The following is a 16,726-nucleotide window of genomic DNA, read 5'->3' as shown; positions in this document are numbered from 1 at the left end:
TGAAGCACTGCAGTTGGTTCAGACAGTATGTGTCAAAGCAACACAATTTACCCATCTCTGAGATTGACACATACCAGAAGGGCTGGAGTTTAGTGTAATGTCATGAATGTGCTCAAAGTGTTGTCCCTTACACATCGTGACAGCAACAGAGCATTTATCAGTATTTCAGGGACCACCTGTGAGTTCAGGAGAGACTTTTCTCTAGCTAGCTCCTCTGGTGTGGCTCTGGACTGTTTGGAATAGGCCAGCTTCAGGCTTCTCAAAAGGCAGCAATAGAGTGGCCAGAGGTTTATGTTTAGACATTTATGTTTGAAACTCATTCAAACAAAGAGCTTTTCTTCTGATTGTTTGACGGTTCACAGTTGAACAAGGTCAATTGGATTTCTCTTGACATTGCTGTGACACTGAAGCTGTGTAGGATGGCGGCTAGAGTCATCGGGTTGAGCACGTGTAACCGTTGGCCTTGACGTCCCATCCTCAATAACTATGAAAACACCCGGCGAACGTGAATTGAATTTCTCCAAACACAACACAGCTGTGAAATTAAAGTTGTGGCAGGATGAGGGATTGAGTCGGTGGGTTCTGCACGTGAACCCCGAGTGACCGCCATGTGGAACAACAGCAGAGGAGCGTGGCTGTTGGCAGGCCTAATGACAGCTTGTTTTCACTGGCCTCTCTGGATCTGCCTGTGGCCGGTGTGGTGATAAGATGGGGGGGGGGGGGGGGGGTAGAGAGACAGTGACAAAGAGCAGGAAAGACAGCAAGAGAGCAAGCAAACAGGGTGATACAAGAGAATGGAAGACCATGATAGAGAGAAAGAGGTGGAAGAAATGAGAATGGGAGGGTGGGGGGGATTGCTCAGATGTATCTCTGGGTAGAGCTCGTTCACCCGGAGAGTCAGCTGAGGTGCGTGCGCCTGAGCAGCCCGGCCCTCCGATTGGCCGAGAGGGATGCGGCTCGCTCGCTCGCTCCCCTCCCCCCTCAGTAGAAAAGAGGAGCAGCAGAAACGTCAGACACAGACAGCACTAAGACTCCGCTACTGAAACAACCTTTGCCTAAAAGACGCAGTCCGCAGCGCATTCAGGAGCAGAGTGGAAGACGACACATCGCAGCTCAGACCTCATCTCCTACTGTGCAGAACAGCAGAGTAGTCTAAGGTGTTTATCCAGCTGATTAGGTTAGACTTGACCTGAGACCAGCCAGAGAAAGCAAAACCCAACATCTGGTGCATTCGATTCACTGCGTTGAAAGAGTTGGCGACAACCGGTGACAATGGGCAGGCAGGGACATGATGCCGCTGCTCCAGCTGCTGGGATGCGTATCCAGCGCTCCCAGAGTAAGATGAGCCTGTCGGCATCATTTGAGGCACTGGCTGTCTATTTCCCCTGCATGAACTCCTTCGACGAAGAGGACGGAGGTAAGATGACAACCGGCCGGGGAACTGTCTGACTGCAGGGGGGGAGGGGAGGGGAGGGGAGGGGAGGGCAGGGGGGCAGCAGGAGAGACGCAGTGGTCAGGAGGATGGGGCAGTTAGATTAACATGAGGGGGGAGAATGCTTGAGCATTGTGTACTTAGCTAATGTGATCTACTGGAAGGTAATACCTTTGTCAACATGTTGTCATCATCTCAAGCGCGGCCAATTTGTCTTCCTGTCTTCAGCTTGTTGTGGATGTGGACCGCTTTAGCAGTTATTGCAGGCCACTGGTGGTGATGTTGACATTGGTGGTTATGATGAGATACGGTCTGTTTGTTGATGTGTAATGCAGCTATTTATGACATTAAAATATGTCTTTTTCCCATTGATGATTTTTAAATGTGGACTGGCAACCACGCAGGTCTTCATTTGGATGTGTCATGAATCATTTGTTTGGTTCCTTGTGGGTGGTAGTGCCGATTTAGCAGGAAATCAACAGTGCTCTATGACTGTCTCTTCACATTTCCTTCACAGTGGCAGATGTTGAACGTGTGTTTATATTTACTGTGTGACTCCCAAGATGCTCTTGTCAATTCCGACAATATAGCAGCAATGGGATTTATTTTTTATTTTATTTTATTTTTTGCAGAGAAAGACAATAGGTCTTGGATCAGAGATACAGCAGGCAGGCACACACTTTTATTCCTCTATTCTTTTATCCAGGGATATTTTCCTGAGCACAAAGGCTCTTTTTCAGCAACATCTTACTTCATACTCAGTTATACACAGTCTTCTACTGTTGGCCACTGAGCAACTCCACTGGAGTCTGTCATTGCCTTTCGCTGTCCAGCCAGCGCAGGATTTGAACGGGTGACCATCTGGTGATGAGCCAACATCTCTAACGTCTATGCTACTGCTGCTTCAAACTCCAAATTCCCTCCTTCAGGCTAGCTCCACTTGATGCGTCTAAACAATTCATGCTAGTGCAATATTAGTATTCCTGCCAGTTACATGGCAAAAGTAATTGGCCCCCATATCCTCTGTCCCAGGGTAGTGAATTAGTGGGGGCTCGGGGGGCAAAATGCCCCTAAACGAAATCTAGAATTGCCCTTGGAACTTGGGTGACCGAGGCTTTTAAATGCTCCCATAAATTAAAGATTTTAATACCTTCTGTATTTTAACATTATTCTGTATTTGCAAAGCTCGAAAAGAGCCAACTAGGCATCTGTACAACCCCCGCCCCTCCTCCTACTAGCGTTATTGACCTCAGTAACAGGCAGCACAAGCTAGCTGGCCAGCTAGTTCACTCATGTTTTTGCCAAGTACATTAATAACATGCCAGACAATCAACAGTGTTGTTGAGATAGGAAATGGGGATCTTTAACTGTGATTGTTTATGAACTTTTAGAAATAACATATGCTTGGATAAGAGTCATTGATTGGTCTGTCATGCTAGATAGGTGCAACTAAAGTATTTCCCAACATTTGATCAAATTGCCCTGGAAATTATCTAAAATGCCGCCGAAATATATATCACAGGGGCAAAAATAGCCCTTGTTTAAAAAAGTGAATTTCCTATCCTGCTCTGTCCAGCTATTGAAACAATTGTGTGTCCTTGTAAATGTGTGGGGTGTGTGTGTGTGTGTGTGTGTGTGTGTGTGTGTGTGTGTGTGTGTGTGTGTGTGTGTGTGTGTGTGTGTGTGTGTGTGTGTGTGTGTGTGTGTGTGTGTGTGTGTGTGTGTGTGTGTGTGTGTGTGTGTGTGTGTGTGTGGGGAGGGGAAGGATTTCAGGGATGTCATTAAAAAGAAGATAACGATTGGTCATACATTTAGAATCATCATTGCACCGACAGTCTTGGGTCCCGTTTTGTACATAGATCATGCAGTCAGATTGATAATTGCATTGATAGGGTAGAAGTGGTTTCTATCTGGATCTATATGGCGTCTTTATGTGTCAACCTACTACAATTTGCAGAGCACACCTACAGTAGTTATTGTGTGGAACGCAGCACAACAAGTAGTTGCTTGTTTCTTGATGTTCATTAATAACATTTAGACTGGCCAGTGGCCACTGATTGGCAGAGCCGGTCTGTCAGTTGCAGGTTGCTACAGACGTCACAGTCGACCTCTGCCACTCGGGCTCCTGTTGTGAAGTGTGACGAGCAGTGGCGTGCCTGACCAAGTTGGTGCCCTAGGCAAGATTTTTGCTGGTGCCCCCCCTCCCCCAAAGAAAATAATAAAATAATAATAATAAAAATTATATCGCAGTTAATTCCACCACTGCAGTGCAGGCTCAGAATGGCCCTTCCCCAGTGGCGCTGGAAGTACTTTTAGGTAGGGGGTGCTGTAAGGAAGGGACTCTTGGTGCTGCCCGCGAGGGCAGCGCCGAAGAAAATTTTACGTTTTTTGGACTTTCATCCATATTTAGAAGAATATTTAATTTTAAATTAACATTAGGATTATACTGTTGTGATGTCATTATTCAGTATCTTCTCCTTTTCTCACTCACTTTCAGCACCTGCTCTCCCTTTAGTCGTTTTACACTACAACAGACAGCAACACAGGCATAAACACTGAACTTATTATTATTATTATGGAAAACCAGATTATGATGAAAATCAAACACTTTTGAAGAGAGAGCGTATGAAATAAGATTAGAGCTGGGAAGCACAAACTGTTTTTTAATGCATCTTGTTGGTGGTATAAACACAAGACAGCCAAATCCAACAATTTCGAAAATCCCATTTCTTGCCACCAGGGGGTGCTGCAGCACCCTCAGCACCCACCTTCCAGCTCCCTTCCCCCACTCTGGGAAAAAGCTCAGAGCAGGTAGAAGGGGGCGCGGCTGCGCAGGGGGTGGGGTGGTATGGATTAGGGACCATGGTGAAAGTGCTGCAGCCCAGGCAGCCAGAATTAGAAAAATGATTTCACTATTATTTAAAGACTTAAGACATTGTTCTGCTTATTTTTTGTCTACTTTTGTAAAATAATAGTAGGCCTATTATCATGAAAAAGTATTTGTAAAAAAAAAAAAAAATTTTTTTTTTTTTTTTTTACCCTCTCTGGCGCCCCTAACGGCTCAAGCGCCCTTAGCATTTGCCTAGTTCGCCTAATGGACGGCACGCCACTGGTGACGAGTAGGAAGAGGAGGCGGGGGGACAGCTGAATGACTGATTGCCAGGCACAAAAGTGTCAGCTCTGTTTCTCTCTCTAGAGACACAGGCTCCTCTGCTTCTTCTCCTTAGTTCAGAGAGCAGCGTGTCGCCTCTCTGAGGAGGATGGGGAAGGAGAAGGGATGGAGGAAAAACAGCTGGTGTGACAATAGAGGCATAATGACGATGCCGGATTGGGAATGCTGTAGTCAGGATTGGGAATGCTGTAGTCAGGATTGGGAATGCTGTAGTCAGGACACACAAACAATGTCTAGGAAATGATATGGTGGAAATGACATGAGATTTATTCATAGGCATATTATTTTTTAGCGCTGTGCGCCCTAGGGTTGAAAATAGCAAACTGAGGATCATTTAATCCCTTATTGGGTTTCATTCCATGCAACAAATAGTAGATCTAACCTTTGGGAAATGATATGATGCACTCATTTGACTTGTAATAGTATCATTTTTTTGAATGGCAGATAAGAGAAAATAAATTGCATTATATAATTTAAGGTGCAATAACATTTAGTATTGCTTGGATGATTAACATGTTATGCATTGCACTATAGCCATATACTGCACCTGATTTCATGTTGACATTTTGACCGATTTAAAAAAGGATTGAAGCTTCTCTTGTGGTAACACCGAGTAGCAGGAGCTCATGTACACATGGCTCTCATGTGCCAACATGCGCACCTACAGGAGAGGCGAATGGCCGCCTCTACAATATAAACTCCAGGATGTAATACAAACACACCTTGAACCCTGTGTTAAAACCTCTGCCTATAGGTTTTAATGCCAACAACTTCACATATCCTACACCGTCTTCATTGATTTTGAATCATCCAAACTCTTGTATGTTTTACATTATTTTAAGTCTTGGTGTCTTTAAGCACTGTTGGTGCTCCGAGCTAAGAAGAAATTGCTAACCTTCCTCCTAAAACATCATAAACATAAAACAGTGGCGTGCGTGTGGGAATGCTGTGCAGGAGTGTGTCTGGCGTGGGAGCATCCATACATTTGTGCAGATACGTGTGTGAGGCACTGCCACGTGGCCCCACACAGAGAGGCTGTCAGAGAGGCTTGCTAGAGATGAGCAGCAACAGGGCTAATGGGGGGAGGCAGCTGTCATCTTGGATCAGCTGATGGGTTAGGTTAGGTAGAGGGGGCAGACACTGGACGGGGTTTGTAGGTGGAGCATGGACTCCCAAAAGACTGCCACAGGCCAGAGGAGGGCTGGACATGTTGATCTGTTCCACACACCTGGGGAAATGATCACAAAGGAGTGACCTTGTTTGATTCATGGATTCATGGCCCTGGTGAAAGTGTCATAGCGTGATCGCTCCCAGAGTCCATTCTACTCCTGGTGTCAGGATGACTTTGATTTCACACAATACACTATGCATTGCTTTGGCCTTTCTATGAATCAACGGAAACACGAGTATGTCTATATCTATAGAAATCCATGTGAACACAATCCGCGTTATGAGTCAGAACATGATTCAACGTCATCAATTGACAGCCTCTATTCTCTCTCTCTCTCTCTCTCTCTCTCTCCCTCCTTCTCTGTCTCTTTGTGTCATTGTTGCTGCAGAAGCGGGAGGTAAGAAGTTGCGCAGCACTATCCAGAGGAGCACAGAGACGGGCCTGGCAGTGGAGATGAGGAGCAGGATGACCCGACAAGCCAGCCGGGAGTCCACAGACGGCAGCATGAACAGCTACAGCTCCGAGGGAAAGTAAGCAAACAAGAACTCCCTCTCTCTCTCTTTCACACACACACACACACACACACACACACACACACACACACACACACACACATGCACACACACACACACACGCATCCCCCCCACACACATACACATACACACACACACACACGCACGCATGCACGCACGCACGCACGCACGCACGCACCCACACGCACACACACACACACCCCACACACACACGCACACGCACACACACACACACGCACACACACACACACGCACACACGCATCCCCCCCACACACATACACACACACACACACACACACACACACACGCACGCATGCACGCACGCACGCACACACCCACACACACACACACACACCCCCCCCACACACACAGTCCACAGAGGGCAGCATGAACAGCTCCAGCTCCGAGGGAAAGTAAGCAAACAAGAAGTCACACACTGCGATCATCAAGCCTCCTCTCAAGGTTTCTGAGTTTGAGCCCAGATGAAAATAGGGCTCACACTTCGAATTACTGGATGTTTCTTGGGGGGATCAGTTCAGCAGCTCCGACTTTTCTGGCGGACGGTGATTTGTAAAATACCTGCTCAAACATTTCAAAGCTATATTTAATTACGCACTATACTGTAGGCTTCAGTCTTTCTTCATGATCCTCATGCCCTTTGCTCAGCCAGAACTTTACCTTACCTTTGTGTCCATGGTAACCAGTGTGTCTTTCTCTGTTGTTCTTCCAGTCTCATCTTCCCCGGCGTGAGGCTGTCCTCAGACACCCAGTTCAGTGACTTCCTGGATGGACTTGGCCCCGCCCAGCTGGTTGGACGACAGACGTTGGCTACTCCATCTATGGGTGAGAACAAGACTGCTACCACTAATTAGGTCCCGTGTTAGCCACCATTATTCAGCATCAATGGAAGACTTTGAATCGCTCTTTTCACGCAAGCCTGTGCTATTTCTACCAAAAACATCAAACCCAATACATGCGTTTAAAGCATGTCTAAGTTCCTGGTTTTGAATTTGTAGGCGTGTGCTGATAGTTTGCTGTCTTTTGTGTGTTGTTCAGGCGACATCCAGATCGGCATGGTGGATAAGAAAGGAGCGCTGGAGGTGGAGGTCATCAGAGCCCGTGGCCTTGTGGGAAAACCAGGTTCCAAGGCACTGCCAGGTAACTTCAGCTCTCAAACTGACATTACAGATCATCGCACACTTCTGTCGTAAACCGCTCCTTTGTTGATGTTTGATTAATATTGTATTTATTTGGTAAACAGATGTTTGTCTCTCCGCTAGTGGGGATGTTAAGGCACTATTAAAAAAGCAGAATAAGAGATCATGCAAATCCTAACATTTTCTTTCTCATCTCCTCTACTCACAGCACCGTATGTAAAGGTCTACCTTTTGGAAAATGGAGCCTGCATAGCCAAAAAGAAAACAAAAGTAGCAAGAAAAACCTTGGACCCTCTTTACCAGCAGCAACTGCCGTTTGAGGACAGTCCGGGAGGGAAGGTTTTACAGGTAAAAACTTATCCCAAGCCTCACAAATATTAAAGTAGCTGCAGAAACTCAATACCACTCTTATTACAAGGAACTTTTATTCAGGCTTATCATCGTTTTGATTGAACGGTTGTTGTTTCCCCCACAGATCATCGTATGGGGGGATTATGGACGTATGGACCATAAATCATTCATGGGAGCAGTTCAGATACTTTTAGATGAGCTGGACCTGTCCAACATGGTGATTGGCTGGTTCAAGCTTTTTCCTCCTTCCTCATTGGTGGACCCTACTCTGGCCACGATGACAAGAAGAGCTTCCCAATCTTCACTGGACAGTTTCTCTCGATCATAGCAGCGTGTGGACAGATAGCGTTGTTGTAGCAGCCGGTGTTGCGATACAGGTCACGCCCCCGAGTTACACTGCATGCTTGATGTTGTGTCTTCTGAGCCTGTTTCTAGGGGTGCGAATGTGATCCTGTGTTTTGAGCAAAAGCGTCGCACACATTGTGCACGTGAAGAAGCGTGTGGCGAGCGCCTGGCGGCCTGGAATGCCGGGTGTTATTGTTGTTGTTGGAGGAAGCTGGAATGAACTCCTTAGCACGAGGAATCCGTCCAGGTTTTCATCCAATTCGAAGCCATGGGGGTCACTACTGGGAACCGCTAAACGAGTTCTACAGAAGCCCTTTTCGAATGAAAAATAGATGTTTTGCTTTTATTTTTTTTGTTTATTTTTTATTTGTTTTAGTTTTTTTCTTTGATGTCAATGTACTTGTATCTGAAGGGGGTTGACAGTGTTCCTGCCCAGAAGCTTGGTCACGCCACGCCAACAGACCTAGCTGTGTAGATGGAGTTTTGGAGACCATCGCTTTGGGTGAGGTGTGTCCCAGCTTGTATCCACACTCCCCCAAAACAGCAGAGAAATGTCCCACATAACTGTAGGTTTATGTACTGAATCAAACAACCAGAAAGACTCAAAACAGCAGAGAAATGTCCCACATAACTGTAGGTTTATGTACTGAATCAAACAACCAGAAAGACTCAAAACAGCAGAGAAATGTCCCACATAACTGTAGGTTTATGTACTGAATCAAACAACCAGAAAGACTCAACACTTAATCCAAGGTAATACTGAAGTGACTACCATCAACACTCCAGAATAAACAGTAACGATCAAAACCCCACACGAAGATGTACTTGTACTATCTACCATCATTCTTTCTCTGTTGATATATTGTATGAAATTTAAATGAGGAAAGAAAATCAATATATTTTTTTGTTTTTAGTTTATTTGCATGGACACAAATTTAGCTGAATTTAAAAAAATGAAAATTATTTTCTTGAGGCTGCAACTTGCAAAAAAGATGAAGAAAAACAAATAAAACAGATCAGCCATTTTCAACAATTTATGTTATTTTTAAAGATAAATTTCACTAGTGCATGGTTTTCAAGGGGAGTGAATGCAACAGCGTGATTAAAAAAAAATACATTGTTTATCATTCTTTAGACCATTCATTAGTCTGTGTTTTGCAGACATGCAGATAAGGGAATCTTAAAGGAAATTTTTTGAGTTATTTCACAGAGAAAATGTTTATGTGACAAAAAGTGATGATGAAAATAAATGTAAATTATTTATTTCATTGTAAAAGGCACATGCCTTATAAAGATAAACATTATGTGCAAATTGTACGTTTCTCTTTTTCTCCCTTGTCCCAGGGTACTTATCATTGTACTATTCATTGCTACCATTGTTCAGTCCCCTGATATTGTCCAGATTTTAGGACTGTTGGTTATTTTACAGTTCTGTATTGTTTCAGTATGTATTTTATTTTGGATTTGATTTGTTTAACAAGCATGTTGAAAAGGATTTTCTGCAACATGGCTTGGGCACACCTTACAGTAACTCAGCATGTTTTGATAAAGATGATATTTGGAATTTTTGCAGTTTCTTGTACAGTGCATGTCAACTTCGTTACTTTTCTCCCTCACCTTAAATTGAACTCTACAGCAAATTAGTTATTGGTCTTTCATGACCAATTATTGAAGTTTTAACAAAACATTCCACCCCAAGATCATATTTTATTTCAAGTTTTCTGAGAAAAAAAGAGTGACATGGAAAATATTTTATATTTAATGGAGGTTGACGAAACAGTTGTGATTGCAAGTGTATTTTATTTCAGTATTGTTGACTAACATGCAAAAATAATCTGTATTGGTACAGCAAGAGGTCTATACCCAATCAAGAGGCAGCAAACATGCAAGAGATGTGTGTTTCTGAAATGTTCAATTTTACAGGCACTGTTTGTGAAGATGAGCTAATCACAAGTTCAAATAACAAGGGATATTGCCACACAAAATGCTTTTTTTTTTCTTGTTTAATGAAAATGAAATTAATTTACTATATTTTTGTTAGTTTTATTTAAAAGCCAAGACCAGTTTATTTTTTATTTTCTATTTTTAGTAATTATAAATACTTCTCATGTCTGGGAGGTATATGAATCTTATAGTTGCAGTATGTCTGAATGAAATTGAATTGAGGCATTATTCCTTTTCCATATTAAGATAATGCGTTTTAATGTCCATTGAAAACCTTGTTGCTGTAACAAGCTACAGTATATATTTTCATTTTCATTGTACATACCTTTAGATGTCAGAATTTGAATAAACAAGCTAACATGAATAGACTGATATAATCTTTTGGAATAGGGAAAATGCCTCACATGATGACAAAGACATATGTTATTTATCCTTTTGAATGCCTTTTAATTTTCTCTTTTGGTGCAATGTGTTAATGCCAAGGCTATGTCTTGGTAAAGTATGGTTGAGTACAGAGATTTATGTAAGTTATTTTTCAAATTAAAAATAAAAAAATGGATATTACACTGATGCAGTGTGTTGGGTAATGATGAACACAGACACACACATCAGATCATGGTCACTTTTCAGTTACATAGACATTTATTCCCTGGAGACTTACCCTAACCATAACCACTATATTGCCTAAACCCAACCTGTAGATTAAGTCTGAAATTTGTCCCGGAAGGTAGCCTGACAGACGTGACCATGATGTATCCCATGATGTACAGTATGCCTTGTTGTATTGTATTGCATCTGTACAGTATGTAGTGTATCCTGATTGGCTGGGGCCCTATGATGCCATGATTGAATGCACCTGTGAGTGCAAGTCAGGCTAAAACCTGATGAAGGCTTTGTCGTCGACAGGTATGGAAGCCCATTTCTGCCACCTGTTAAAAATAATCATCATCATCATAATTATGAAATGCTAAATCATAATTATGAGATTATGAGATCATATTAGTGAGACACAGTCATTATGAGATGCTAAGTCATATTTATGAGATATCTCATAATACAGTAAATCTCATATAGGCCATTTACACCTGGCACTAACATGCGTTTTCTGTGAGCAGATTGCAATTGGATAGTGCTTGACCACATTAACCTGATTTAATTTACACCTGGTATTAATATGTGTCTCTCCAGTGTCCACATTGAGATCCGATTATTCTCTGTAACCCCCCCCCTCCCCCGTGATCCGAGCGGGGGGCTCGGATCACACCCATTTTCAAACTCAACCTTCATTTCGATGTCACCTACACTCCTGTAAGTGGTAGGTCCCACTACAATATGACACACACACACACACACACACACACACACACACTTGGATCACGGCCATTTTCGAATGGGACCTTCATTTTTATGTCAACTATACACATCTGCCACAGTTTTGACGCTATCGCGTTCGCAAAATCGTGGGGGGGGTGGGGCATCTTGCACGGCTGACAAAATCTGTCCACAGAAAGACAGGCAGACAGACTTATAAAAAAAACAGTACTCAAAACGGCTTCTGTGGTACTTCCCGCTACAATAGGTGCAACACCCGCATTTTGTAATAATTTATTACAAATTGAGGCAAAATGTATTACATATTGCATTCAGGTAATGTATTGCATAATGCGCAGATTATTTCATAATGCAGCATTTACATATTGAAAGTGAGATTGTATTACTTTTTCTCATTTTATTAGAGTTCTTCTTAGCCATCACAACTGTCTGATGACTTCACTGAGGCCCACCCACCCACTTAGCCATCACAAGTGTCTGATGACTTCACTGAGGCCCACCCACCCACTTAGCCATCACAACCGTCTGATGACTTCACTGAGGCCCACCCACCCACTTAGCCATCACAACTGTCTGATGACTTCACTCCTCTCCTCCCCTTCCCCCTCCTCTTGATTTTGTCTGGGTTTAATCCATCAACCCCATGAAAAAAGTGGCACACGCCCACCCGCCGGACAGACATCTACACTCAAAATTTTATTGTAGATAATGTGCAGTTATTATTATTAGATAATGCAGCGTTACATGTTTCGAGGATGGACCACATTTTGCCATGACACACACACACACACACACACACACACACAGACTCACAAGCAAAAACCCAGCTGTCACAGCTGGTAAATATGGAGTTGCAGCCACATGATTGACCGTTTGGAGGAGCAGGCTATTTATACCGGTATACTGTAGCCTGTGAAAATAAGTATTTTCTATTGTTCTATTATACAACTTCCTCAACAGTGTGAATCACTCTTGTTAGAGGTGTTTTAGAGCTTCTGTCAAGTTTGCTCTACTTTGAATATGTCTCATAACCTGAATGATAAAGTACAGGCTAAATATGCAGTAGAGTACACAGTCTTACAATCCTGAATAAGATCATGTATGTAGATTTGACACCTAAGGCAAAAACAAGTTGTATTGTCAAACTTTTCCATACACAAAGTACATCAGTAGCCTACATCTCCAGTATTGTTTATGCAACAAAGATGAATCCGCTCTAACAATCAAAATACAATAAACTTCATATGAATGTTGGCTTCCTCATGCTTGTGGTTTAAATATCGCCCTCAAGAAGATGACTGGTGAATGAGTAATGAGTGTGGTTCTGCGAGGCCGTGTAGAGTTCTTGTTTTAGCAGTAGGTATTTAAGAGATCACAGCAGGCTGCAGACAGCAGAACAGATGTCACACTCCACAAAGCAATATCAGGTTTGTACTTTCTGTCATTTCATGACCTGAAAGCTGTTTTTTATGATTTCGACTTCAAAGACGTTGTTTGTGATTTTAGTTTTGGCAGTAAGGTTTCGAGAGAAACCATAGTGTCAAACTTTATTTATTTTTTGCTCTTATGTATTCTTTCAAAATGCTCCTTTCTTCTCAATATGACTGTGCTTTCCATTGTGTTTTCCCACAGTATCTCTGTCAACACCCAGGACTTGTGCCGTGATGCGAGTTTCATGCCTTGTGCTGAAACAGAGCTTGAAGGATGTGGGCTCCCTTGCTGTGGACGTGTACGCAACTGGCAACAGGGTCGGCTGGAGGAGACGCGTCCTGCTCCTCCTCACCTGCAGCCTTTTCAGCCTCCTCCTCAGCTCCCTGCTCCTCCTCTACCTCCTCTTCACTCTGGACTATGGCACAGTAGTGGCCCGAGGGATTGCGGGCTGCTTTGGGACACTGCTGGCCATCGCGCTCGTCTTCTCAAAGCGAGTGCGGTGCGTAGCGCTTCTATTTTTCATCTCCATTTTCATGAAGAAGAGCCGGAACCTGCTCCTGACCGCTGGGACCAGCTTGGTGGTCCTGCGAAACATCAGCAACACACTGGAGAACCTCACAGGCCTGCTCACGAGTATGATCTGCAACCTGAAGGCCAAGAGGGACTTCATTCTCACACCTCTGCATAACTACGTCGACATGCTGAAGTGGGTCGGCCATATGCTCAAGGGGGTCACAGACTTGGGGCTGGTGAGGTTTGACCCTAAGCTCAGCGTCTCATTCAAAGTGGACTCTGAGGGATTCAGGGAGAAACTGGGTGATGCAGAGCAGAAGCTGACTGAAACGGCAAAGTATGCACTGGCCGTTGTGAAGACACTGTTGTCCGTCAGTGACAGAATGTTTCCCGCCATCAGCCTCCTCTTGCTCATGACGTTCATAGCACTACACACAAAGAAATATTGCCGTGACTTGAAGTTCAAAAACAAGTTCATAAGCAGCCAGTTTGTTCGCTTTGACGAGAAGCAGAAGGCAGCCAGAAGGCCTCACGTCCTCCCACTCACACCAGAAGAAGAGAAGCTCTATGTGTTCGTCCCGTCTGCCCGCCCCACTTCCCGAGAAGGGAGAGCTATGCTCAAATTTGGCGTTCCAGTTTTCTCACATTTTCTAGCCTGGGTCCTAATTATAAGTGTGGATGCCTTGTTGTACTGTTTTGTTAATATAGTAACAAGACAGCTGACAGAGCTGGAACCATTCAATGTCCCCTTGATCATGAACATCAAAGTAAGTAGGTTTGTGAATTTATAAACTGCAAAGAAATTCCATCTTAAACAAGTCATTTTGTCATATTCAAACTTCAAATCTTATTTTTGTTCAAACAAGTTGTTGTTTCAAATGTAGTTTCACTTGTTTCACAAATGTTCTGAATGTCAGTATGTTGACAAGTCAGAATAAGACAGATTACTGCAGTACTATCTAGAAAATGACACTTAATTCTACAAAATTCTTTAAACAAATTGATTTGCATTAGAAACAAGTGAAATTATCTAACAGCATTGGCAGGTTGTTTTCGCTGTATAATCGCAGCTAAATGACTCAATTTCTTTCTTTCAATCTGAACATCCATTTCTCAAATAGTCACCCAATTATGATGATGCTCACTGTACCCTCATCTATTTATGTTTTCAGAAGACTGTTTTGGGGATACAGTTTAGAGACGACCACTACAAGAACTTCTCGTACTCCATGACCCTGTTTGAGGAGAAGTGTCTCCCTAAGCCCAAGCTGCTGCTCTGGAACTCTGTAGCTCCCTTGGCTGCCATCCTGATTTCCCTGCTTATTATGGGCATGATGGCTGCCAAGCTGACCCAGCTCAGGCTGATGGTCTGTGAGCGATTCTTCTCTGCCTCTGCAGAGGAGAGGGTGCAGTACCTCCATGCCAAAATCCTGAGGAAGAGATCCAAGAGCAAGAAGGCCAAAGCCAGAGAATACATCCTCACATCGCTCATTTTCAAGGTTTGCATGGCAGTGTATTATTCGTAGCATGTCCCCATACCTTAGTGAATGAATGATGGGGGGGGGGGGGGGGGGGGGGAGATTTCATTGCAATTGCATTCATTTGATTGAGAGAGGAAAAAAAGTAAGCAATTTCATTTGGACTCCATATGAATCAATATTGAATCTATGATTTTGCTTGTCTGCTCTCCACAGCCAAACTTCTGGTGCCCACTGCTGTTCAGACAAAAAGAGGATCCACAAAGTGTTGTGTGAGGAAGTTTGTTTTTCTGCTGCATGAGTTTTTTTTCTACTATGAATAGGCCTATTTTTTATACGGCATGTTTTATACTGCACAAAATGTTTTACTGTCCATCTAGTACTGTATGTACTGCATCATGGTAATACACCATGTCAATTCATGACATTAATTAATATCACATTACATAACAGCCAATGCCACATTCACAGTACTGTTAACTATGGCATAGGAAAATGACTTACTGTACAGTATGGGGAACAGTCTCACATTCATAATAGCGATCCAATTATGAGCCATAAAATCAACAGCTTGTAACACAATTCAGTTTAGCTTCAATGAGCACTTGGCAACATGAAATGTAATTTTCATTGTCAAAGGCGTTACATACATCATGTGCATTATATAACTCTTTGTTTGGACAGAGGTCAATTTTCTATGACGATTCCTACCCGAAACCATTTGAATAACAAAAACATAACAAATAAGAAAATAAACAGGGGCAATAACGAAAAATTGTAGACCCCAGACTTCTATGAGATAAGCTGATTGTGCCTGGTCCACTTTACATATAACGGTTTAAAATGATGAAAAATGGGAGTAGAGCATTCTATAATTTTATCCACTTTATATTGTCCATAATCATCATAAAGTGCTGTACTATAAAGTGCCGGGTCAGGGCTACAGAGAGGCATAGATCTGCATTGCACCTCCATGTACAGAGACAGTTTTGCTTACATAATCCAAGACAGATGTCCCCATGTGTAGGGAACAGCACTCGCCTCCTTCCACTATGCAGCAAAGCATTGTCACTCTCCATTAGAGTCACTTACAGGTGTTACTATCCTCATCCAGCACTGTGATTGATACTAGTTGGATCTGACATATCCTTCATTGAATGCTGACAAAGAGTCTGGCAGTCAGGAGATATTGTGATGAAACATGGAAGCTCCATTTCAATTTTTATTAAATGAAGATTTAACAAGAAAAAAAAATTAAAGTATGCTTTTTTTTTTGCCAGGTGGCATTGTTTGATGGATTTCCTGTCAGTGTGATAATCTTCTGTGTGGCTCTTATTTTAATTCCTCTGCAACCATTTTCCACCAAGTGTGCTGGTTTTGCTTCGTCCTCATTTTGAACGCATGCTTTAGAGTCGATTTGACCCCACCTCATCATTTACGGCGCATTCCAAATGACCATTTAAGGAAATACCCAGCCTGGCCGCTGACTCAACAGTCCGGTGATCCCCTCACACACGCACACGCACACGCACACACACACACACACACGCACACGCACACACACCATCCCCCTACTACACTATCAGAGACAAGAGGAAGTCAGAGTGTTAAGACTCAGGGATGAGTGAGCCTCCTGTGAGTCACACACTGCACTGCCCCGTGTGGCAACCTGATAAATAACTCACATTATGTCTCAAGCAGCCCTGTGGCACTAAACCACAGCGGCATGCCAGCCCATTAGGAAGCTGCCACATGATGCTTGGTGACAGCACTGCTGGACCTTTTTTACCATAGTAAGGAATAATACCGCCCATACATGGGCATATAGGCGGAGTGAAAATGATAATGTGTGATCTTAACATTGCA

At 43.2% G+C, this 16,726-nt stretch overlaps 2 protein-coding genes across 2 annotated transcripts in view; both read left to right on the top strand.

Annotated features, from left to right (window-relative positions):
* The window catches only part of rims2a (regulating synaptic membrane exocytosis 2a), a gene marked incomplete at both ends in the record, with an annotated part of 176,053 nt that extends 167,908 nt beyond the window's left edge, over positions 1-8,145 (top strand). The window contains 5 exons of the mRNA XM_083632129.1: positions 6,167-6,305; positions 7,040-7,152; positions 7,366-7,467; positions 7,675-7,814; positions 7,942-8,145. Coding sequence (XP_083488255.1) covers positions 6,167-6,305; positions 7,040-7,152; positions 7,366-7,467; positions 7,675-7,814; positions 7,942-8,145 — 698 coding nt within the window. The remainder of the gene's footprint in view (positions 1-6,166; positions 6,306-7,039; positions 7,153-7,365; positions 7,468-7,674; positions 7,815-7,941) is intronic.
* A 4,957-nt stretch (positions 8,146-13,102) lies between these two features.
* Positions 13,103-15,136, top strand: dcstamp (dendrocyte expressed seven transmembrane protein; the record flags this gene model as incomplete). Its single annotated transcript, XM_083632118.1, has 3 exons — positions 13,103-14,149; positions 14,555-14,881; positions 15,077-15,136. 3 exons carry the CDS (start codon positions 13,103-13,105, stop codon positions 15,134-15,136), a joined length of 1,434 nt encoding a protein of 477 aa, XP_083488244.1.
* Between the last annotated feature and the right edge of the window lie 1,590 nt (positions 15,137-16,726).

This window comes from Poromitra crassiceps, assembly GCF_964638095.1.
Source record: "Poromitra crassiceps genome assembly, chromosome: 1".
NCBI classification, from domain to species: Eukaryota; Metazoa; Chordata; class Actinopteri; order Beryciformes; family Melamphaidae; genus Poromitra; species Poromitra crassiceps.
Note: the sequence above shows the minus strand (reverse complement) of the source record. Positions and strands in the feature narration are given on the sequence as shown.